The 25000-nt window shown below is 43.4% G+C and overlaps 3 protein-coding genes across 4 annotated transcripts in view; 2 read left to right on the top strand and 1 right to left on the bottom strand.

The window, feature by feature from the left end:
• Positions 1 to 20159, top strand: part of wwp1 (WW domain containing E3 ubiquitin protein ligase 1) — a 41853-nt gene extending 21694 nt beyond the window's left edge. For both annotated transcript variants that reach the window (XM_077199088.1, XM_077199096.1), the window contains exons 20-25: positions 1312 to 1452; positions 4946 to 5066; positions 5144 to 5248; positions 10832 to 10928; positions 19232 to 19304; positions 19383 to 20159. In XM_077199088.1, coding sequence (XP_077055203.1) covers positions 1312 to 1452; positions 4946 to 5066; positions 5144 to 5248; positions 10832 to 10928; positions 19232 to 19304; positions 19383 to 19482 — 637 coding nt within the window. In that variant the 3' untranslated portion in view covers positions 19483 to 20159. The remainder of the gene's footprint in view (positions 1 to 1311; positions 1453 to 4945; positions 5067 to 5143; positions 5249 to 10831; positions 10929 to 19231; positions 19305 to 19382) is intronic.
• Positions 20160 to 20167: 8 nt separating this feature from the next.
• The window catches only part of rmdn1 (regulator of microtubule dynamics 1), a 5058-nt gene continuing 225 nt past the window's right edge, over positions 20168 to 25000 (bottom strand). Inside the window, exons 1-10 of the mRNA XM_077199202.1 lie at positions 24656 to 25000; positions 24417 to 24513; positions 24250 to 24337; positions 21895 to 22054; positions 21729 to 21818; positions 21597 to 21652; positions 21427 to 21514; positions 21274 to 21304; positions 21043 to 21176; positions 20168 to 20750 (exon numbers count right to left, since the gene is read on the bottom strand). The exon at positions 24656 to 25000 is cut by the window's right edge and continues 225 nt beyond it. Coding sequence (XP_077055317.1) covers positions 20706 to 20750; positions 21043 to 21176; positions 21274 to 21304; positions 21427 to 21514; positions 21597 to 21652; positions 21729 to 21818; positions 21895 to 22054; positions 24250 to 24337; positions 24417 to 24513; positions 24656 to 24763 — 897 coding nt within the window. The 5' untranslated portion in view covers positions 24764 to 25000 and the 3' untranslated portion in view covers positions 20168 to 20705. The remainder of the gene's footprint in view (positions 20751 to 21042; positions 21177 to 21273; positions 21305 to 21426; positions 21515 to 21596; positions 21653 to 21728; positions 21819 to 21894; positions 22055 to 24249; positions 24338 to 24416; positions 24514 to 24655) is intronic.
• serpinb1l3 (serpin peptidase inhibitor, clade B (ovalbumin), member 1, like 3) overlaps positions 24851 to 25000 on the top strand; it is a 5977-nt gene continuing 5827 nt past the window's right edge. Inside the window, exon 1 of the mRNA XM_077199180.1 lies at positions 24851 to 25000. This exon is cut by the window's right edge and continues 308 nt beyond it. The gene's annotated coding sequence lies outside the window, so the exon portion shown is untranslated.

Genomic DNA, 25000 nt, shown 5'->3' with positions numbered 1-25000 from the left:
TGTGTCTCGTTATCTGGATCAGGTGTGTGTGTCTCGTTATCTGGATCAGGTGTGTGTGTGTCTCGTTATCTGGATCAGGTGTGTGTGTATCGTTATCTGGATCAGGTGTGTGTGTGTGTGTGTGTGTCTCGTTATCTGGATCAGGTGTGTGTGTGTATCGTTATCTGGATCAGGTGTGTGTGTGTCGTTATCTGGATCAGGTGTGTGTGTGTGTCGTTATCTGGATCAGGTGTGTGTGTGTGTCGTTATCTGGATCAGGTGTGTGTGTGTGTCGTTATCTGGATCAGGTGTGTGTGTGTCGTTATCTGGATCAGGTGTGTGTGTGTCTCGTTATCTGGATCAGGTGTGTGTGTGTCTCGTTATCTGGATCAGGTGTGTGTGTGTCTCGTTATCTGGATCAGGTGTGTGTGTCTCGTTATCTGGATCAGGTGTGTGTGTGTCGTTATCTGGATCAGGTGTGTGTGTGTCTCGTTATCTGGATCAGGTGTGTGTGTCTCGTTATCTGGATCAGGTGTGTGTGTGTCTCGTTATCTGGATCAGGTGTGTGTGTATCGTTATCTGGATCAGGTGTGTGTGTGTCGTTATCTGGATCAGGTGTGTGTGTATCGTTATCTGGATCAGGTGTGTGTGTGTATCGTTATCTGGATCAGGTGTGTGTGTATCGTTATCTGGATCAGGTGTGTGTGTCTCGTTATCTGGATCAGGTGTGTGTGTGTCGTTATCTGGATCAGGTGTGTGTGTGTCGTTATCTGGATCAGGTGTGTGTGTCTCGTTATCTGGATCAGGTGTGTGTGTGTCGTTATCTGGATCAGGTGTGTGTGTATCGTTATCTGGATCAGGTGTGTGTGTCTCGTTATCTGGATCAGGTGTGTGTGTGTCGTTATCTGGATCAGGTGTGTGTGTGTATCGTTATCTGGATCAGGTGTGTGTGTCTCGTTATCTGGATCAGGTGTGTGTGTCTCGTTATCTGGATCAGGTGTGTGTGTGTCGTTATCTGGATCAGGTGTGTGTGTGTATCGTTATCTGGATCAGGTGTGTGTGTCTCGTTATCTGGATCAGGTGTGTGTGTGTATCGTTATCTGGATCAGGTGTGTGTGTCTCGTTATCTGGATCAGGTGTGTGTGTCTCGTTATCTGGATCAGGTGTGTGTGTGTGTCGGTATTTTGAACCATCTTGACCTTTTGAGTGTGAAAACTGGCCGACGAACACATTCTTCAGGTTTCATACACCGTTGAGGTAATGTTGAGGTCAGAGGTCGCACTTGTCTGTCCGGTAAACGCTTCTGATCGCCGTCGTGTGATTCGTTCACAGAGACAACAACATCGAGGACTGCGGCTTGGAGATGTACTTCTCAGTGGACATGGAGATCCTGGGCAAGATCACGTCACATGACCTGAAAGCGGACGGTGCCAATGTGCTGGTGACCGAGGAGAGCAAAGAGGAGTACATCGGGTACGAGCGGTCGCTCACAGCTAACCCATCCTAGCGCAGTTTAGCCTGCGAGATTAGCTGATGCTAATCGAGCGTTACGCCAGTTCTGTGTGATGGTGTGTGTGTTCTGCGTGACCGTGGTGTGTGTTCTGCGTGACCTGTGTGTGTGTGTGTGTTCTGTGTGACCGGTGTGTGTGTGTGTGTGTGTTCTTTGTGACCTGTGTGTGTGTGTTCTGCGTGACCGTGGTGTGTGTTCTGCGTGACCGGTGTGTGTGTGTTCTGCGTGACCGGTGTGTGTGTGTGTTCTGCGTGACCGGTGTGTGTGTGTTCTGTGTGACCGTGTGTGTGTTCTGCGTGACCGTGTGTGTGTGTTCTGCGTGACCGGTGTGTGTGTGTTCTGTGTGACCGTGTGTGTGTGTTCTGCGTGACCGGTGTGTGTGTGTTCTGTGTGACCGTGTGTGTGTTCTGCGTGACCGTGTGTGTGTGTTCTGCGTGACCGGTGTGTGTGTGTGTGTTCTGTGTGACCGTGTGTGTGTGTTCTGCGTGACCGGTGTGTGTGTGTTCTGTGTGACCGTGTGTGTGTTCTGCGTGACCGGTGTGTGTGTGTGTTCTGTGTGACCGTGTGTGTGTGTTCTGTGTGACCGTGTGTGTGTTCTGCGTGACCGTGTGTGTGTGTTCTGCGTGACCGGTGTGTGTGTGTGTTCTGCGTGACCGGTGTGTGTGTGTTCTGCGTGACCGGTGTGTGTGTGTGTTCTGTGTGACCGTGTGTGTGTGTTCTGTGTGACCGTGTGTGTGTTCTGCGTGACCGTGTGTGTGTGTTCTGCGTGACCGGTGTGTGTGTGTGTGTTCTGTGTGACCGTGTGTGTGTGTTCTGCGTGACCGGTGTGTGTGTGTTCTGTGTGACCGTGTGTGTGTTCTGCGTGACCGGTGTGTGTGTGTGTTCTGCGTGACCGGTGTGTGTGTGTGTTCTGCGTTACCTGTGTGTGTTTGTGTTTGTTCTGTGTGACCGTGTGTGTGTTCTGTGTGACCGGTGTGTGTGTGTGTGTTCTGCGTTACCTGTGTGTGTGTGTGTGTGTGTGTTCTGTGTGACCGGTGTGTGTTCTGTGTGACCGGTGTGTGTGTGTGTGTTCTGCGTTACCTGTGTGTGTGTGTGTGTGTGTGTGTGTGTGTTCTGTGTGACCGGTGTGTGTTCTGTGTGACCGGTGTGTGTGTGTGTTCTGTGTGACCGGTGTGTGTGTGTTCTGTGTGACCGTGTGTGTGTTCTGCGTGACCGGTGTGTGTGTGTGTTCTGTGTGACCGTGTGTGTGTGTTCTGTGTGACCGTGTGTGTGTTCTGCGTGACCGTGTGTGTGTGTTCTGCGTGACCGGTGTGTGTGTGTGTTCTGCGTGACCGGTGTGTGTGTGTTCTGCGTGACCGGTGTGTGTGTGTGTTCTGTGTGACCGTGTGTGTGTGTTCTGTGTGACCGTGTGTGTGTTCTGCGTGACCGTGTGTGTGTGTTCTGCGTGACCGGTGTGTGTGTGTGTGTTCTGTGTGACCGTGTGTGTGTGTTCTGCGTGACCGGTGTGTGTGTGTTCTGTGTGACCGTGTGTGTGTTCTGCGTGACCGGTGTGTGTGTGTGTTCTGCGTGACCGGTGTGTGTGTGTGTTCTGCGTTACCTGTGTGTGTTTGTGTTTGTTCTGTGTGACCGTGTGTGTGTTCTGTGTGACCGGTGTGTGTGTGTGTGTTCTGCGTTACCTGTGTGTGTGTGTGTGTGTGTGTTCTGTGTGACCGGTGTGTGTTCTGTGTGACCGGTGTGTGTGTGTGTGTTCTGCGTTACCTGTGTGTGTGTGTGTGTGTGTGTGTGTGTGTGTGTTCTGTGTGACCGGTGTGTGTTCTGTGTGACCGGTGTGTGTGTGTGTGTGTGTGTTCTGCGTTACCTGTGTGTGTGTGTGTGTGTGTTCTGTGTGACCGGTGTGTGTGTGTGTTCTGTGTGACCGGTGTGTGTGTGTGTGTGTGTGTGTGTTCTGTGTGACCGGTGTGTGTGTTGGTGTTCTGCGTTACCTGTGTGTGTTTTCTGCGTGACCGGTTTGTGTGTGTGTGTGTTCTGTGTGACCGGTGTGTGTGTGTGTGTGTGTGTGTGTTCTGTGTGACCGGTGTGTGTGTTCTGCGTGACCGGTGTGTGTGTGTGTGTGTGTGTGTGTTCTGTGTGACCGGTGTGTGTGTTGGTGTTCTGCGTTACCTGTGTGTGTTTTCTGCGTGACCGGTTTGTGTGTGTGTGTGTTCTGTGTGACCGGTGTGTGTGTGTGTGTGTGTGTGTGTTCTGTGTGACCGGTGTGTGTGTTCTGCGTGACCGGTGTGTGTGTGTGTGTGTGTGTGTGTTCTGTGTGACCGGTGTGTGTGTTGGTGTTCTGCGTTACCTGTGTGTGTTTTCTGCGTGACCGGTTTGTGTGTGTGTGTGTTCTGTGTGACCGGTGTGTGTGTGTGTGTGTGTGTGTGTTCTGTGTGACCGGTGTGTGTGTTCTGCGTGACCGGTGTGTGTGTGTGTGTGTGTGTGTGTGTGTTCTGTGTGACCGGTGTGTGTGTTGGTGTTCTGCGTTACCTGTGTGTGTTTTCTGCGTGACCGGTTTGTGTGTGTGTGTGTGTGTTCTGAGTGACCTGTGTGTGTGTGTGTTCTGCGTGACCGGTGTGTGTGTTCTGCGTGACCGGTGTGTGTTCTGCGTGACCGGTGTGTGTTCTGCGTGACCGGTGTGTGTTCTGCGTGACCGGTGTGTGTTCTGCGTGACCGGTGTGTGTTCTGCGTGACCGGTGTGTGTTCTGCGTGACCGGTGTGTGTTCTGCGTGACCGGTGTGTGTTCTGCGTGACCGGTGTGTGTGTTCTGCGTGACCGGTGTGTGTTCTGCGTGACCGGTGTGTGTTCTGCGTGACCGGTGTGTGTTCTGCGTGACCGGTGTGTGTTCTGCGTGACCGGTGTGTGTTCTGCGTGACCGGTGTGTGTTCTGCGTGACCGGTGTGTGTTCTGCGTGACCGGTGTGTGTGTTCTGCGTGACCGGTGTGTGTTCTGCGTGACCGGTGTGTGTTCTGCGTGACCGGTGTGTGTTCTGCGTGACCGGTGTGTGTTCTGCGTGACCGGTGTGTGTTCTGCGTGACCGGTGTGTGTTCTGCGTGACCGGTGTGTGTGTTCTGCGTGACCGGTGTGTGTTCTGCGTGACCGGTGTGTGTTCTGCGTGACCGGTGTGTGTTCTGCGTGACCGGTGTGTGTTCTGCGTGACCGGTGTGTGTTCTGCGTGACCGGTGTGTGTTCTGCGTGACCGGTGTGTGTGTTCTGCGTGACCGGTGTGTGTTCTGCGTGACCGGTGTGTGTTCTGCGTGACCGGTGTGTGTTCTGCGTGACCGGTGTGTGTGTTCTGCGTGACCGGTGTGTGTTCTGCGTGACCGGTGTGTGTTCTGCGTGACCGGTGTGTGTTCTGCGTGACCGGTGTGTGTTCTGCGTGACCGGTGTGTGTTCTGCGTGACCGGTGTGTGTTCTGTCCCGCAGGCTCATGGCTGAGTGGAGGTTTTCTCGTGGCGTGGAGAATCAGACCAAAGCGTTTCTGGACGGCTTCAACGAGGTGGTGCCGCTGCAGTGGCTGCAGTATTTCGACGAGAAGGAGCTTGAGGTCAGGGGTCAGGGGTCAGGGTTTCCCCGTCCCGACTGCTGAGCCGCTGTGTGACGCGTGTGTGTGTGTGTGTGCAGGTGATGCTGTGTGGCATGCAGGAGGTGGATCTGCAGGACTGGCAGAGGAACACAGTGTATCGTCACTACACACGCAACAGCAAACAGATCATCTGGTTCTGGCAGGTGTGAACGCTTCATTATTGCACACGTTTCTCTTCAGTCTTTCACCTGAGACGGTTACAGTGATTCACTTTTGTCTAGGACAGAATTCTTCAACATTTCTGTCCAAAGCCAAATTGTTTATTTTTAAAATTATCCTTGAGGGGAAAAGTGAATAAACAACTAAATGAATAATTAATTAACTACTGCATTTTCCCAAAATATAAATTGCACCCAAATTTCATTTGTTGAGGGATTCGCTTTCAGAAATAATGTAAAATAGCGGTAAATAAACATTTACAATCATTATAAACACTATAAACGTGTATTTTAATTCCTATCATTCCACAATAAATATTTTCAATGCAACTCTACTCAGAACAGGAATGAAAAATATAAGTATAAAACAAAGCATAATGGCATTCTTCAACGATGTGTATTATGAACGCAATGCCTAAACGAATGTGTTTAAAGTAACTAGTGGTGTTTGTGAAATGCACTTTACAATTAAACTTGCGCTCACGTTCTTCTTTCATTCAGAATAAATACAGAAAAAAAAATGGTTGAACCCGATGTGCTTAGCATTTTATAACATTGCAACTAGTTAATCTTAGGGCGTTTTCACACCTGAAAGTCCCAACCAAAGTTCACATTTTGATACATTTTATACTTTCAGAAAGTTTTGCTTTGGTTTCACACTGCAATTCTGCGAGCGCACTAAAGAACTTTACGTGACATACTTGTGTCCTGTCGTCATCATCTATGTGGGCTGCATCTCGACACTGATTGGTTTGTAAATGGACGTGCGTCTGACGTCAGCGTGTTGTCAATGCGGCGGGTAACTTTGACAACATGAATGAACAGACGCATATCGTTGCAACTGTATTGTTATTTTTATGGCATAATTTCCTGCAGCACCAACTACACACAAGGCTAGTTCAAATTCGCCAAATGAACATCCTCGTCGTGCGAACGTTTTATCGTCGCCGGCAGGAAAGGAGGAGGAGACTGCAAGCAATCACGCCAGCTCTTTTTTCTGTGCGTTTTTTCCAGTTGACTTCTAATTACAGGTCCTTCTCAAAAAATTAGCATATTGTGATAAAGTTCATTATTTGCCATAATGTAATGATAAAAATTAAACTTTCATATATTTTAGATTCATTGCACACCAACTGAAATATTTCAGGTCTTTTATTGTTTTAATACTGATGATTTTGGCATACAGCTCATGAAAACCCAAAATTCCTGTCTCAAATAATTAGCATACCATGAAAAGGGTCTCTAAACGAGCTATTAACCTAATCATCTGAATCAACTAATTAACTCTAAACACCTGCAAAAGATTCCTGAGGCTTTTAAAAACTCCCAGCCTGTTTCACACCTGTAATTTTGATTCGGACCAAACAAGGTAGGTGTGAAAGAACCCTTACATACAAATTGGTAACTTGCACTTTATGTATCGTACCTTCCTAGTAAGCTGCCATTTTTATATTGTATTAACCGTCTTTGTTATATATTTTTTAAATGTTAATTGTCTTTATGCAATTTTAACTTTATCATATGATCTTAATTTTGTAGGACTACAGATGGAAATTAGCATTGTGCTAAATCTGGTGCAGCTATCTTTTTAATGTAACTGCACATTGTCCTGATCTAAGTACAGGGTTCGTACAAGGTGCTTAAAGTGCTTGAAAACCCTTGAAAACAGACATATTTTTGAAGAGGTACTTGAAAAGTGCTTGAATTATTAAAGGGATGCACCGATACCGAGCTCATGTACTCATAAAAATGCTCCGATACCAACAACCGATAGGCTACTAGGCAGCGTGTAGTACCCGTCTATGATAGTAACACACACTGAGCTGATCAGAGGAAACCGCGCAGTGGATTGAGCGCGCAGCGGCACAGACGCGCGAGCTGGCGAGCACAGCCTTTAAACAGCATCAGTGGAAGGTTTGTAGTTCAGTGGGATGTCAATGGCAAAGACAATAAAACGAGTACATGTAACGTTAGCTTATTATTAACGTTAACTGACGAGAGAGCGCACTTCTGTTGAATGCTCTTGATTGTGATCGTTCACTCAGCACGTGTTATTTGGATGAAAACTAAATCGTATATGTAAGTAAAGTAAAACATGAACTGTTACCTGATTTATGTATAACGAGTGATTCCCTATATTATTACTGGACGTTTGCGGTCAAGAAGTTGCATGAACGCAAACATCAGCGCCGCGTGAATAGCTACTGAATTAAATTGTCTTTCACGTCTTGCGCTTGTACGGATGAATCCACACAAAATTAGGTAAAAACGGCCATCTTGGCGAGTATCCTAGTAAACAAAGTCAGTTATATCTCAGGTGAAGTAGCCATGTTCAGATGCGTCCGTGCGTTCGGTCTTAAAGGGACAGCAGTCTAATAAACCCACTGCTGTTTTAATGCTAATCAAACAATGGATAAATACATTACTCACTGCTTATTACTGCTCATTACCCTTACACTCTAACCCTAACCCTAACCCTAACCCTAACCCTAACCCTAACTGCTCATTACCCTTACACTCTAACTCTAACCCTAACCCTAACCCTAACTGCTCATTACCCTTACACTCTAACCCTAACCCTAACCCTAACCCTAACCCTAACCCAATGGATAAATACATTACTCGCTGCTCTTGACTAAATAGGCTACCATTTTCAACTTTACAAAAAGATCCATCTATATTTAATTTATCCAGTAATGAATATGCAATTTTTTCACATTTGATTACTTTATTCAAATTTCTGTACCTGTTAGATCTACCCGAAAAACTCTAAAAACACTGTTTATTTCATTTGTAGCCTTTCTTTGTTCTATTGTATTTATTTATAAGTTGATTATTCGTTCTTATTTTGTTGCTGACTGCTTACCTTTAATAATGTTTTAAATTCACATTAATTAGGCTGGCAGTTTTTGTTGTAGTATCAAAATTGGATTAAATAATTGATATTTCACTGGTGTCTAAACATTTGTACCACTGACCCAATCCTCCGCACTGACCCAATCCTCAGCACTGACCCAATCCTCAGCACTGACCCAATCCTCAGCACTGACCCAATCCTCCGCACTGACCCAAGCCTCCGCACTGACCCAATCCTCCGCACTGACCCAAGCCTCCGCACTGACCCAATCCTCCGCACTGACCCAATCCTCCGCACTGACCCAATCCTCCGCACTGACCCAATCCTCAGCACTGACCCAATCCTCAGCACTGACCCAATCCTCAGCACTCACCCAATCCTCCGCACTGACCCAATCCTCAGCACTGACCCAATCCTCAGCACTGACCCAATCCTCAGCACTGACCCAATCCTCAGCACTGACCCAATCCTCAGCACTGACCCAAGCCTCCGCACTGACCCAATCCTCCGCACTGACCCAATCCTCCGCACTGACCCAATCCTCCGCACTGACCCAATCCTCCGCACTGACCCAATCCTCCGCACTGACCCAATCCTCAGCACTGACCCAATCCTCAGCACTGACCCCGCACTGACCCAATCCTCAGCACTGACCTAATCCTCCGCACTGACCCAATCCTCCGCACTGACCCAATCCTCCGCACTGACCCAATCCTCAGCACTGACCCCGCACTGACCCAATCCTCAGCACTGACCCAATCCTCCGCACTGACCCAATCCTCCGCACTGACCCAATCCTCCGCACTGACCCAATCCTCAGCACTGACCCAATCCTCCGCACTGACCCAAGCCTCCGCACTGACCCAATCCTCAGCACTGACCCAATCCTCAGCACCGACCCAATCCTCAGCACTGACCCAATCCTCCGCACTGACCCAATCCTCAGCACTGACCCCGCACTGACCCAATCCTCCGCACTGACCCAATCCTCCGCACTGACCCAATCCTCAGCACCGACCCAATCCTCAGCACCGACCCAATCCTCAGCACTGACCCAATCCTCAGCACCGACCCAATCCTCAGCACCGACCCAATCCTCAGCACTGACCCAATCCTCCGCACTGACCCAATCCTCAGCACTGACCCCGCACTGACCCAATCCTCCGCACTGACCCAATCCTCCGCACTGACCCAATCCTCCGCACTGACCCAATCCTCCGCACTGACCCAATCCTCAGCACTGACCCAATCCTCCGCACTGACCCAATCCTCAGCACTGACCCCGCACTGACCCAATCCTCCGCACTGACCCAATCCTCCGCACTGACCCAATCCTCCGCACTGACCCAATCCTCAGCACTGACCCAATCCTCCGCACTGACCCAATCCTCCGCACTGACCCAATCCTCCGCACTGACCCAATCCTCCGCACTGACCCAATCCTCCGCACTGACCCAATCCTCCGCACTGACCCAATCCTCCGCACTGACCCAATCCTCCGCACTGACCCAATCCTCAGCACTGACCCAATCCTCCGCACTGACCCTTCTGGAGCTGCTCTAGTCTAAATATGTGCTGTGCTATTCAATGAAAGATAAAATATGATAGAGCAATAGAATGTACAGTAACAGAAGCTCATACAATGCATTTTAGCAGACTTAATTAAGCATGAAAATAATTGAAAGAAATGTATATTTGATGAACAAATTAAGCCAACTAATATGATTTATATTCTTTTGGTTTATCTACTAATACATTTAAAAATTACAAATGCAGTGAAAATTCCGGGATGGGTTACGGTATCGGTATCTCGTTCTGCAAATAGTGGTGTCGGTGCATCCCTAATTCAAAATATTGTGAAGTTTTTTGTTCATGCTAAATCAGCACTGCAGCCCGTCTGAGATATAGAGCTATTTCTCATGGCTATGAGCATGATATTAAGTATATGATAAGTATAAAGGGCCTAATGCAACTTTCATTCTTCAGGACAATCATATATATTAATGGAAGTTTCAATATCCTTTCAATGGTTTAGGGGATTTCCCATGCCTGACAGCGCCGGTCAATGGATTGACATCTATGAAGTGAAACATCAGATACCATATATATTTAATTTGAGTATTAAAATGAAATAAATAAAAATAATAATAAAGATACTGTTTAAGTGCCGATTGAAGTCCTTGGAATCCAAAAAAGTAGTGCTTGAAAAGTCCTGGAATTTCATTTGACAGAGTCTGTACGAACCCTGTAAGTAAAATAAACAAACAAACAAACAATGTTTGCCTTTTGTGCATGTTTTATGCGCTTGACGTTACTTGCATTTTATTAATCATTTTGCAATATACTTATATTTATACTTATATTCCAGAAGAAATATGGTAAATGAACATCATAATTGTCAAAGTGATTTTTATATTTATATATATATGAGTGTGGGATGATTTATTTTTGAATCTGACACTGATTTCTGTCTGTTTTTTTTCTTCCATCCTCGTTTATATTTACATTAGACGTGATTTAAACATGGATCATTTTCCCTGTTCTTTATCCGTGTCAGTGATTAGGATGTTGAAGGAGCAATTTCTGCCTTTAGTTGTTTCCACAAGTCGCGTTTAACAGTCTGAACGTCAGCGTTTCCAGGTCTGATCATGTGACTCGTGTTGTGTGTGTGTGTGGTGTGTGTGTGTTGTGTGTGTGTGTGTGGTGTGCAGCTGGTGAAGGAGGTGGACAACGAAGTGCGTCTGCGTCTGATGCAGTTCGTGACGGGAACCTGCAGGCTTCCATTGGGCGGCTTCGCTGAGCTCATGGGTGTGTATCCGTGCTTCAGATAAACACACACTCAGATCCTTCAGATAAACACACACTCAGATCCTTCAGATAAACACACACTCAGATCCTTCAGATAAACACACACTCTGATCCTTCAGATAAACACACACTCAGATCCTTCAGATAAACACACACTCTGATCCTTCAGATAAACACACTCAGATCCTTCAGATAAACACACACTCAGATCCTTCAGATAAACACACACTCTGATCCTTCAGATAAACACACTCAGATCCTTCAGATAAACACACACTCGGATCCGTCAGATAAACACACACTCGGATCCTTCAGATAAACACACACTCAGATCCTTCAGATAAACACACACTCAGATCCTTCAGATAAACACACACTCAGATCCTTCAGATAAACACACACTCTGATCCTTCAGATAAACACACACTCAGATCCTTCAGATAAACACACACTCTGATCCTTCAGATAAACACACTCAGATCCTTCAGATAAACACACTCAGATCCTTCAGATAAACACACACTCAGATCCTTCAGATAAACACACACTCGGATCCGTCAGATAAACACACACTCGGATCCTTCAGATAAACACACACTCAGATCCTTCAGATAAACACACACTCAGATCCTTCAGATAAACACACACTCAGATCCTTCAGATAAACACACACTCAGATCCTTCAGATAAACACACACTCAGATCCTTCAGATAAACACACACTCAGATCCTTCAGATAAACACACACTCAGATCCTTCAGATAAACACACACTCAGATCCTTCAGATAAACACACACTCAGATCCTTCAGATAAACACACACTCAGATCCTTCAGATAAACACACACTCAGATCCTTCAGATAAACACACACTCAGATCCTTCAGATAAACACACACTCAGATCCTTCAGATAAACACACTCAGATCCTTCAGATAAACACACTCAGATCCTTCAGATAAACACACACTCGGATCCGTCAGATAAACACACACTCGGATCCTTCAGATAAACACACACTCAGATCCTTCAGATAAACACACACTCAGATCCTTCAGATAAACACACACTCAGATCCTTCAGATAAACACACACTCAGATCCTTCAGATAAACACACACTCAGATCCTTCAGATAAACACACTCAGATCCTTCAGATAAACACACTCAGATCCTTCAGATAAACACACACTCAGATCCTTCAGATAAACACACACTCAGATCCTTCAGATAAACACACTCAGATCCTTCAGATAAACACACACTCTGATCCTTCAGATAAACACACTCTGATCCTTCAGATAAACACACACTCAGATCCTTCAGATAAACACACACTCGGATCCTTCAGATAAACACACACTCAGATCCTTCAGATAAACACACTCTGATCCTTCAGATAAACACACACTCAGATCCTTCAGATAAACACACTCAGATCCTTCAGATAAACACACACTCTGATCCTTCAGATAAACACACACTCTGATCCTTCAGATAAACACACACTCAGATCCTTCAGATAAACACACTCAGATCCTTCAGATAAACACACACTCTGATCCTTCAGATAAACACACACTCAGATCCTTCAGATAAACACACACTCGGATCCTTCAGATAAACACACACTCGGATCCTTCAGATAAACACACACTCAGATCCTTCAGATAAACACACTCTGATCCTTCAGATAAACACACACTCGGATCCTTCAGATAAACACACACTCAGATCCTTCAGATAAACACACACTCTGATCCTTCAGATAAACACACTCAGATCCTTCAGATAAACACACACTCTGATCCTTCAGATAAACACACACTCAGATCCTTCAGATAAACACACTCAGATCCTTCAGATAAACACACACTCGGATCCTTCAGATAAACACACACTCAGATCCTTCAGATAAACACACTCTGATCCTTCAGATAAACACACACTCGGATCCTTCAGATAAACACACACTCAGATCCTTCAGATAAACACACTCAGATCCTTCAGATAAACACACACTCAGATCCTTCAGATAAACACACACTCAGATCCTTCAGATAAACACACTCAGATCCTTCAGATAAACACACACTCAGATCCTTCAGATAAACACACACTCAGATCCTTCAGATAAACACACACTCAGATCCTTCAGATAAACACACACTCTGATCCTTCAGATAAACACACTCAGATCCTTCAGATAAACAAACACTCAGATCCTTCAGATAAATACACTCAGATCCTTCAGATAAACACACTCAGATCCTTCAGATAAACACACTCAGATCCTTCAGATAAACACACTCAGATCCTTCAGATAAACACACTCAGATCCTTCAGATAAACACACTCGGATCCTTCAGATAAACAAACACTCAGATCCTTCAGATAAACACACTCAGATCCTTCAGATAAACACACTCAGATCCTTCAGATAAACACACTCGGATCCTTCAGATAAACAAACACTCAGATCCTTCAGATAAACACACACTCGGATCCTTCAGATAAACACACACTCAGATCCTTCAGATAAACACACACTCAGATCCTTCAGATAAACACACTCGGATCCTTCAGATAAACAAACACTCGGATCCTTCAGATAAACACACTCAGATCCTTCAGATAAACACACTCAGATCCTTCAGATAAACACACTCAGATCCTTCAGATAAACACACTCAGATCCTTCAGATAAACAAACACTCAGATCCTTCAGATAAACACACACTCAGATCCTTCAGATAAACACACACTCAGATCCTTCAGATAAACACACTCAGATCCTTCAGATAAACAAACACTCAGATCCTTCAGATAAACACACACTCGGATCCTTCAGATAAACACACACTCAGATCCTTCAGATAAACACACTCAGATCCTTCAGATAAACACACACTCAGATCCTTCAGATAAACACACTCGGATCCTTCAGATAAACAAACACTCAGATCCTTCAGATAAACACACTCAGATCCTTCAGATAAACACACTCAGATCCTTCAGATAAACACACTCAGATCCTTCAGATAAACACACTCAGATCCTTCAGATAAACACACACTCTGATCCTTCAGATAAACACACTCGGATCCTTCAGATAAACAAACACTCAGATCCTTCAGATAAACACACTCAGATCCTTCAGATAAACACACTCAGATCCTTCAGATAAACACACACTCAGATCCTTCAGATAAACACACTCAGATCCTTCAGATAAACACACACTCTGATCCTTCAGATAAACACACTCGGATCCTTCAGATAAACAAACACTCAGATCCTTCAGATAAACACACTCAGATCCTTCAGATAAACACACTCAGATCCTTCAGATAAACACACTCAGATCCTTCAGATAAACACACTCAGATCCTTCAGATAAACAAACACTCAGATCCTTCAGATAAACACACACTCGGATCCTTCAGATAAACACACACTCAGATCCTTCAGATAAACACACTCAGATCCTTCAGATAAACACACACTCTGATCCTTCAGATAAACACACACTCGGATCCTTCAGATAAACACACACTCAGATCCTTCAGATAAACACACACTCAGATCCTTCAGATAAACACACTCAGATCCTTCAGATAAACACACTCAGATCCTTCAGATAAACACACTCGGATCCTTCAGATAAACACACACTCAGATCCTTCAGATAAACAAACACTCAGATCCTTCAGATAAACACACTCAGATCCTTCAGATAAACACACTCGGATCCTTCAGATAAACACACACTCAGATCCTTCAGATAAACAAACACTCAGATCCTTCAGATAAACACACTCAGATCCTTCAGATAAACACACTCAGATCCTTCAGATAAACACACTCAGATCCTTCAGATAAACACACTCGGATCCTTCAGATAAACACACACTCAGATCCTTCAGATAAACAAACACTCAGATCCTTCAGATAAACACACTCAGATCCTTCAGATAAACACACACTCGGATCCTTCAGATAAACACACACTCAGATCCTTCAGATAAACACACACTCAGATCCTTCAGATAAACACACTCAGATCCTTCAGATAAACACACTCAGATCCTTCAGATAAACACACTCGGATCCTTCAGATAAACACACACTCAGATCCTTCAGATAAACACACTCAGATCCTTCAGATAAACACACTCAGATCCTTCAGATAAACACACTCGGATCCTTCAGATAAACAAACACTGAGATCCTTCAGATAAACACACTCAGATCCTTCAGATAAACACACACTCAGATCCTTCAGATAAACACACTCGGATCCTTCAGATAAACACACACTCAGATCCTTCAGATAAACACACACTCGGATCCTTCAGATAAACACACACTCAGATCCTTCAGATAAACACACACTCAGATCCTTCAGATAAACACACACTCAGATCCTTCAGATAAACACACACTCGGATCCTTCAGATAAACACACTCAGATCCTTCAGATAAACACACTCGGATCCTTCAGATAAACAAACACTCAGATCCTTCAGATAAACACACTCAGATCCTTCAGATAAACACACTCGGATCCTTCAGATAAACAAACACTCAGATCCTTCAGATAAACACACACTCGGATCCTTCAGATAAACACACACTCAGATCCTTCAGATAAACACACACTCAGATCCTTCAGATAAACACACTCGGATCCTTCAGATAAACAAACACTCAGATCCTTCAGATAAACACACTCAGATCCTTCAGATAAACACACTCAGATCCTTCAGATAAACACACTCTGATCCTTCAGATAAACACACTCGGATCCTTCAGATAAACAAACACTCAGATCCTTCAGATAAACACACTCAGATCCTTCAGATAAACACACTCAGATCCTTCAGATAAACACACTCAGATCCTTCAGATAAACAAACACTCAGATCCTTCAGATAAACACACACTCGGATCCTTCAGATAAACACACTCAGATCCTTCAGATAAACACACACTCAGATCCTTCAGATAAACACACACTCAGATCCTTCAGATAAACACACTCAGATCCTTCAGATAAACAAACACTCAGATCCTTCAGATAAACACACTCAGATCCTTCAGATAAACACACACTCGGATCCTTCAGATAAACACACTCAGATCCTTCAGATAAACACACTCAGATCCTTCAGATAAACACACTCTGATCCTTCAGATAAACACACTCAGATCCTTCAGATAAACACACTCAGATCCTTCAGATAAACACACACTCGGATCCTTCAGATAAACACACACTCAGATCCTTCAGATAAACACACACTCGGATCCTTCAGATAAACACACTCAGATCCTTCAGATAAACACACTCGGATCCTTCAGATAAACACACTCAGATCCTTCAGATAAACACACTCAGATCCTTCAGATAAACAAACACTCAGATCCTTCAGATAAACAAACACTCAGATCCTTCAGATAAACAAACACTCAGATCCTTCAGATAAACAAACACTCAGATCCTTCAGATAAACACACACTCGGATCCTTCAGATAAACACACTCAGATCCTTCAGATAAACACACTCAGATCCTTCAGATAAACACACTCAGATCCTTCAGATAAACACACTCAGATCCTTCAGATAAACAAACACTCAGATCCTTCAGATAAACACACACTCGGATCCTTCAGATAAACACACTCAGATCCTTCAGATAAACACACTCAGATCCTTCAGATAAACACACACTCGGATCCTTCAGATAAACACACTCAGATCCTTCAGATAAACACACTCAGATCCTTCAGATAAACACACACTCAGATCCTTCAGATAAACACACTCAGATCCTTCAGATAAACACACACTCAGATCCTTCAGATAAACACACTCAGATCCTTCAGATAAACAAACACTCAGATCCTTCAGATAAACACACACTCGGATCCTTCAGATAAACACACTCAGATCCTTCAGATAAACACACTCAGATCCTTCAGATAAACACACACTCGGATCCTTCAGATAAACACACTCAGATCCTTCAGATAAACACACTCAGATCCTTCAGATAAACACACACTCAGATCCTTCAGATAAACACACTCTGATCCTTCAGATAAACACACACTCTGATCCGTCAGATAAACACACACTCTGATCCTTCAGATAAACACACTCAGATCCTTCAGATAAACACACACTCTGATCCGTCAGATAAACACACACTCAGATCCTTCAGATAAACACACTCAGATCCTTCAGATAAACACACTCAGATCCTTCAGATAAACACACTCAGATCCTTCAGATAAACAAACACTCAGATCCTTCAGATAAACACACACTCGGATCCTTCAGATAAACACACTCAGATCCTTCAGATAAACACACTCAGATCCTTCAGATAAACACACACTCGGATCCTTCAGATAAACACACTCAGATCCTTCAGATAAACACACTCAGATCCTTCAGATAAACACACACTCAGATCCTTCAGATAAACACACTCAGATCCTTCAGATAAACACACACTCTGATCCGTCAGATAAACACACACTCAGATCCTTCAGATAAACACACTCAGATCCTTCAGATAAACACACTCAGATCCTTCAGATAAACACACTCGGATCCTTCAGATAAACAAACACTCAGATCCTTCAGATAAACACACTCAGATCCTTCAGATAAACACACTCAGATCCTTCAGATAAACACACTCAGATCCTTCAGATAAACACACTCAGATCCTTCAGATAAACAAACACTCAGATCCTTCAGATAAACACACACTCGGATCCTTCAGATAAACACACACTCAGATCCTTCAGATAAACACACTCAGATCCTTCAGATAAACACACACTCAGATCCTTCAGATAAACACACACTCAGATCCTTCAGATAAACACACACTCAGATCCTTCAGATAAACACACACTCAGATCCTTCAGATAAACACACACTCTGATCCTTCAGATAAACACACTCAGATCCTTCAGATAAACACACACTCTGATCCTTCAGATAAACACACACTCAGATCCTTCAGATAAACACACACTCAGATCCTTCAGATAAACACACACTCAGATCCTGCACCGAGTGTGTTTCTGCTGCTGAAATAAAGTTACAGCGCATGGGTCGTGGTCAAACTGCACACGGATTGACATGAAACTATAGTAAATAAAGGCATTTAATGAAAGTGTACTTATATTTTTCACCGTCGTTTTCTTTGTAATTTGTAAGCCCGGGGTAATTAAAGCAAGGAAAACTACACAGTACCTCAACAACGGGACATAATGGATGCCGCTACTGTCTTCGTGGAGGTGGAAAACAAGTTCTTAAAGTCTGGCCCACAATATTTCTTGTAAAAAAAATATTTAAATGTAAAAGAAAAGGTATGATAGAGCTGTTTGTGTCAATTGTTTGTTTTAATTTAAAATGTTTGCGATGGTAACATAAGGCCTACATGTTTAAATGTTTTGCCACTTTCTTGAGCAACTTAATATATAACGTTAAATCTATATAGAAGTAATGCATTGAATAATACGTTTTTTAAGTGTATTGAGTTTAAACTTGAATAGTTTGTGAAAGAATGTATACCTATAACTGTGTACAAATAGAATCGCAATGTTGAAACTTTTATATATTATTTTATAAAATACGCTAATATACAAATAGTGATTTGAAATAAAAAATAGAGAATAAATGTTGTGGTAGGCTACAGCCGTAGATCAGTTGCGCAGTGCAAACGCAGCGTATGTGAAAGCACAATAGCGCTGCTCCTGCGGCGTGCGCACACGGAGTGTGTGTGAAACAGGCGTGAGTAACGGTAAACGGACTCGGCACGAAGCTCTTTTGAAGCTGTCAAATGGTGTCGCTATTGGACACTTTATTGTGATTATTACTGCTCTCGGGTTTATTATAGGCTATGTTAACTGTTTTAGCAGGTTTTTTTGTTTGTTTTTTTGAAGAAGGGTTAGTCTACTCTTGCCTTGGAGAAAACAACACGAGAATAGCGACAATTGTATATATAAATTACTACTTATAGGGCTTGAATTACAACCTGTGGGCAGTTTTTCTACCTCCTTTTGTGAACGTCGTTTACACTTGTAAGCTGCACAGCGGGTCAGTGCCGTCGGACCACCGATCTCTGTATAACGGCCGCTGGAGCCTCTGCTGGTAGGGAATCGTAAGATGGCCGCTCGAACACTTCCGGTGGCTTCACTTCCTGATGGCAGTTTAGAACGTCATGAGCTATACAGTCATTATATAGATCAGTGGTTTTAAGCCTTTTCTTCATCCACCAGGGAGCAACGGGCCGCAGAAGTTCTGCATCGAGAAGGTGGGCAAGGAGACGTGGCTGCCGCGGAGTCACACCTGGTGAGTGTCATGATGATGTGAGAAATCCTGAGTCTCGCTCGCGTCTCGCTCGCGTCTCACTCGCTCTTCTGCTCTCAGCTTTAACAGGCTGGATCTGCCGCCCTATAAAAGCTTCGAACAGCTGAAGGAAAAGCTGCTCTTCGCGATCGAGGAGACGGAAGGTTTCGGTCAAGAGTGATGAACGTCTTTCCCCTTTACGGCGACCCATCAGCCAAGTAAAACAAAACCATGAAACTTGCACAGACGATTACCAATGTAAATAAGCTATTTTGTCATTTTAAACCAAATCTTTATCTTAAGACCTCATTTAGCGATCTTCGTAACATGATTCCCCATGAATATGCAAGCGTTCAAGCTTTTCTGATCTTTTAAATGCTGATATCTATATACAAAGCTTTGGTTTATTCATTTGGTGGGTTTTTAAAATTAACCTGAAAAAAAAAACATTAGAAAGAATTTTATAGTAGAACTCAAACTTATGGCTCTAGTTTTATAGAGCTTTTACAGAATGATTGTAGAGTTTGATCAGGTGCCTGGGGTTTCTCTCTTTTTTTTGTGTTGTTGGACATTAAGTTTTATTGTTAAGCGCTTGCATGGCTGCCTGAGTGAGAGATGACTGGACTCTCGACAGACAGACAGCTGTCTCACATATCATTCATCAGGATTGGCCTGGACAGTATTGCTGTTGGCACTTTAGTATTGGTCAGAATCTCTGCACACGCTCAGAAAGGGTTCGCTCTGCAGATGAAGTCAGTTGTGCTCGAAGAACTTCATTATTTCTGTGGCCTTTGACCGTCAGGGGAGAAAAACTGTGTCCATGAATATTTCATATTAAAATATATGAGTTCAAACAAACTCGGGTGTGTCGTGTTCTTCAAGTGGGTTTTATTTTGATCTTTCAATTACATCTCATCACAGAACTTAGCCCTACATTAAATACAATTGTTAATGTTTTATATTTATTCTAGTTAATTTAACTTTATTTCATTTGCACAAAGAATATACAAATATGACAGTTAAAATTGCTCCAAAAATCCTGACCTAACATTTGGAGGATGAATTGTTCTGTGAGAAAAGCAAAGGTAAACGGAAGGATTTCAAGTTTTTACTCTGTGAATATCCTCATTCTACTTTACAATAATCAAACTGGCTAAACTGACCAGTCGGTCCAATGTGTCGCATCTGTGAACATCAGGTCTGTCGAGATCCAGCAAACACAGAAATACAGCAGTAGTGGAGAACTACAGGCCGCTTTTATGCGTAGAGTTCCTCCCTCGTTTGGCGTCTGGTAATGTCAGACATGAATCTAAAATAGTCAATAGTAAATCTCCATCGTACACAAATTAACAAAGTCATTAAAAAGCACAATTAAGGCATCTCTGGGTTCGAGAACAGCGGGACTCATCCGTTGAGTTTCTTCAGAAGCTCCAGCGCTTCCTTATGGACCTGCATTGGGTCAAACATGAACATTACGCCTCTGATGACGATATAACCGCTAAATATGACTGATGAATGTGTTTATGAAGCGTGATTTTTTTCCCCAAACCACTTCAGTGGAAATCCCGCCCTGCAGCCGATTTAAAAGTTTTCATTGGTCATGTCAATCACTGTACTGATTGCCTACACCAAACACTGATCCCTAAACCTACCCGTCACTGTAACCTAAACCAATGAAATCGGCTGCAGGGCGGGATTTCCGCTGAAGTGGTTTGGGAAAAAAAATCACGCGTTTATGAACCTGTTTGTCTTCTTCTGTGACTGCAGGATAGTCTCGCGCTCTCGTGAGCCACAGCGCCGCCCGCTGGCCGTCTCTCAGCATCGCGTACGTCTTTCCCAGCATCAGCAGGTTCTTGCTGTAGAAATTTGGGTCAACTAAATTGAAATATTAAACTGTTAAAGTTGTAATCAGTCACAAGTAAAATAAATAAAAAACAAACATGAAAGTGCTTGTGTTCATATCATACGGGACCTTCTTCGGCTTTCAGGAAAAACGCCAAAGCCTGATGGAGACAAAACATTTATAGTTTCACTGCCAAATGAAGTGTCTACATAATGTGGACTAAAACAGATAAAACAACATTTCCAACACTGAAACCCCAAAATTATTATTCATTTCACTGACATCTTCATAAGTGGCTGTCGGAGGCGACGCAAAAATGACGGCTGCAACTTTCCGCTGGTACCACGGTAATTCAGCGAATGCGAAACACCTGCGCGGAACAGACGTCAGTTACTGAAGGGCTAGTGTGGCCAGTGATGAGCAAATGTGTGTTTATATCAGAACAAACTCACCAGTAACCAAGAATATGGATAGACGTCGCATCTTTAGGGTTGAGCTCGATTGCTCGCTGTAGAAATAAGCGTTAAAGAAGTTTCATTCGTTCATTGGTGAACTTTAATGCTTTAACACAATGAACATCTTACCTCCAAATGCTCTCTAATGATGTAGGAATTTCCTATTTTGACTTTGATCCCCTCATAATCCCCAACATCACTGAGGCAAATGGCGAACCACTGCAGACGACAGACATCGAGTCAGACATCTACCCAAACCCTGCAATACTGGTTTACAGAGAGAAGGATGCTGTACTTTGTGAGCCGCGAAGGAAGATTGTTTTTTCTCCAGAGCTTTGCTGGCGAAGTCGAAGGCCTCGTACGTGAGCCGCTTCTTCTCCTCGGCACTGATGCGGGACAGTAAAGCCAGATCGCGAGACGCTCGAGCCAAACGCCACAGGAACTCTGCCTCATCACTGGGTCAACAACAACCCATCTGAGTTACCAATCCTCTGGAATATGTTCATTAATATCAAAACACTCGCTGAGCAGCTTAGACTAGGGCTCTACTACTAGAGAAACTATCTCTATTATAATCTAACGCTGCTGATGTTTGTGTTCTTCTGAGACGGGCTGGTTTTCATCTGTCATTACCAAAGAGTGTGACATAATGGGTTAACAACTGAGACGCCTCGTTTACCCTTTCCTACATACTCAAGTTGATTTGCGCTGTTTTACACTGGCTCATTAGTCAGTTGTACCAGTCCTAACACATTATCAGATTAGTTGTACCAGTCCTAACACATTATCAGATTAGTTGTACCAGTCCTAACACATTATCAGATTAGTTGTACCAGTCCTAACACATTATCAGGTCAGTTGTACCAGTCCTAACACATTATCAGATTAGTTGTACCAGTCCTAACACATTATCAGATTAGTTGTACCAGTCCTAACACATTATCAGGTCAGTTGTACCAGTCCTAACACATTATCAGATTAGTTGTACCAGTCCTAACACATTATCAGGTCAGTTGTACCAGTCCAGATTAGTTGTACCAGTCCTAACACATTATCAGATTAGTTGTACCAGTCCTAACACATTATCAGATTAGTTGTACCAGTCATAACACATTATCAGATTAGTTGTACCAGTCCTAACACATTATCAGATTAGTTGTACCAGTCCTAACACATTATCAGATTAGTTGTACCAGTCCTAACACATTATCAGGTCAGTTGTACCAGTCCTAACACATTATCAGATTAGTTGTACCAGTCCTAACACATTATCAGGTCAGTTGTACCAGTCCTAACACATTATCAGGTCAGTTGTACCTGTCCTAACACATTATCAGATTAGATGTACCAGTCCTAACACATTATCAGGTCAGTTGTACCAGTCCTAACACATTATCAGGTGAGTTGTACCAGTCCTAACACATTATCAGGTCAGTTGTACCAGTCCTAACACATTATCAGATTAGTTGTACCAGTCCTAACACATTATTAGATTAGTTGTACCAGTCCTAACACATTATCAGGTCAGTTGTACCAGTCCTAACACATTATCAGGTGAGTTGTACCAGTCCTAACACATTATCAGATTAGTTGTACCAGTCCTAACACATTATCAGATTAGTTGTACCAGTCCTAACACATTATCAGATTAGTTGTACCAGTCATAACACATTATCAGATTAGTTGTACCAGTCCTAACACATTATCAGATTAGTTGTACCAGTCCTAACACATTATCAGATTAGTTGTACCAGTCCTAACACATTATCAGATTAGTTGTACCAGTCCTAACACATTATCAGATTAGTTGTACCTGTCCTAACACATTATCAGATTAGTTGTACCAGTCCTAACACATTATCAGGTCAGTTGTACCAGTCCTAACACATTATCAGATTAGTTGTACCAGTCCTAACACATTATCAGGTCAGTTGTACCAGTCCTAACACATTATCAGGTCAGTTGTACCTGTCCTAACACATTATCAGATTAGATGTACCAGTCCTAACACATTATCAGGTCAGTTGTACCAGTCCTAACACATTATCAGGTGAGTTGTACCAGTCCTAACACATTATCAGGTCAGTTGTACCAGTCCTAACACATTATCAGATTAGTTGTACCAGTCCTAACACATTATCAGATTAGTTGTACCAGTCCTAACACATTATCAGGTCAGTTGTACCAGTCCTAACACATTATCAGGTGAGTTGTACCAGTCCTAACACATTATCAGATTAGTTGTACCAGTCCTAACACATTATCAGGTCAGTTGTACCAGTCCTAACACATTATCAGATTAGTTGTACCAGTCCTAACACATTATCAGATTAGTTGTACCAGTCCTAACACATTATCAGGTCAGTTGTACCAGTCCTAACACATTATCAGATTAGTTGTACCAGTCCTAACACATTATCAGGTCAGTTGTACCAGTCCTAACACATTATCAGGTCAGTTGTACCAGTCCTAACACATTATCAGGTCAGTTGTACCAGTCCTAACACATTATCAGGTGAGTTGTACCAGTCCTAACACATTATCAGATTAGTTGTACCAGTCATAACACATTATCAGATTAGTTGTACCAGTCATAACACATTATCAGATTAGTTGTACCAGTCCTAACACATTATCAGATGATTTGTACCTTTCTTTGTGTTTCACCAGGAGCTGGTGGAGTTTCTCGGTCTCTCCACAGCTGTACAGATAATCTGCTTGTTCTAAAACTTCTTCAGCTGGAAAAAATATGTAGTTAAAATTAACAATAAACAGCAGCACTAAGACTTTATTTAAAGCTCAATATTGAATAAGTACCTGATTCCAGCGCACAAACCGAAGTGAAACGAGTGACTGTGTCATATATCAGGAATGACAGTGGAGTTACAGCCACGAGGAATGAAGCGGTTTTGTTCTGACAGTCACAAAACACACAAACTATTATAAATGACAGCAACATTCACTTGTTATTTGCTCTCTCTCTCTCTCTCCCCCACACACACACACGTTCTACATGTGATCCTCATAACACTTCTAAAGGCAGATGTGGATCTTACTGAAGTTCTGATGCGATCAGTCCAAATGCGCTCATTAATCCTTCTCATCCTCACGGTTCTGCTCAGTAACCGCCTGAAAGCTCCAAACAACCCCGCGGACGCCATCATTGTGTGAGAACAGATTGTTATTATGTGTGTTTCGAGTTCTGGTTCTCAGTTCGGCTAATAAGGCTAAAGTTCGCGAGGCTGTTCCTCCAGCCGGCGCGCTGTCAACACGCACTGCCGCAAATGAGTCGTACTTGTCGCAAAATTGTCTTTGGCTCTATTAAAAAATTATCCTGTTCTATGTTAAAATGTAAGCAAACGACGACAATAAAAAAATATACATATTATAGAGAAGCTGAC

This window comes from Siphateles boraxobius, unplaced genomic scaffold (genome assembly GCF_051911475.1).
Source record: "Siphateles boraxobius isolate OS27281-9 unplaced genomic scaffold, OSU_SipBor_1 112, whole genome shotgun sequence".
In the NCBI taxonomy this organism is placed as follows: domain Eukaryota; kingdom Metazoa; phylum Chordata; class Actinopteri; order Cypriniformes; family Leuciscidae; genus Siphateles; species Siphateles boraxobius.
Note: the sequence above shows the minus strand (reverse complement) of the source record. Positions and strands in the feature narration are given on the sequence as shown.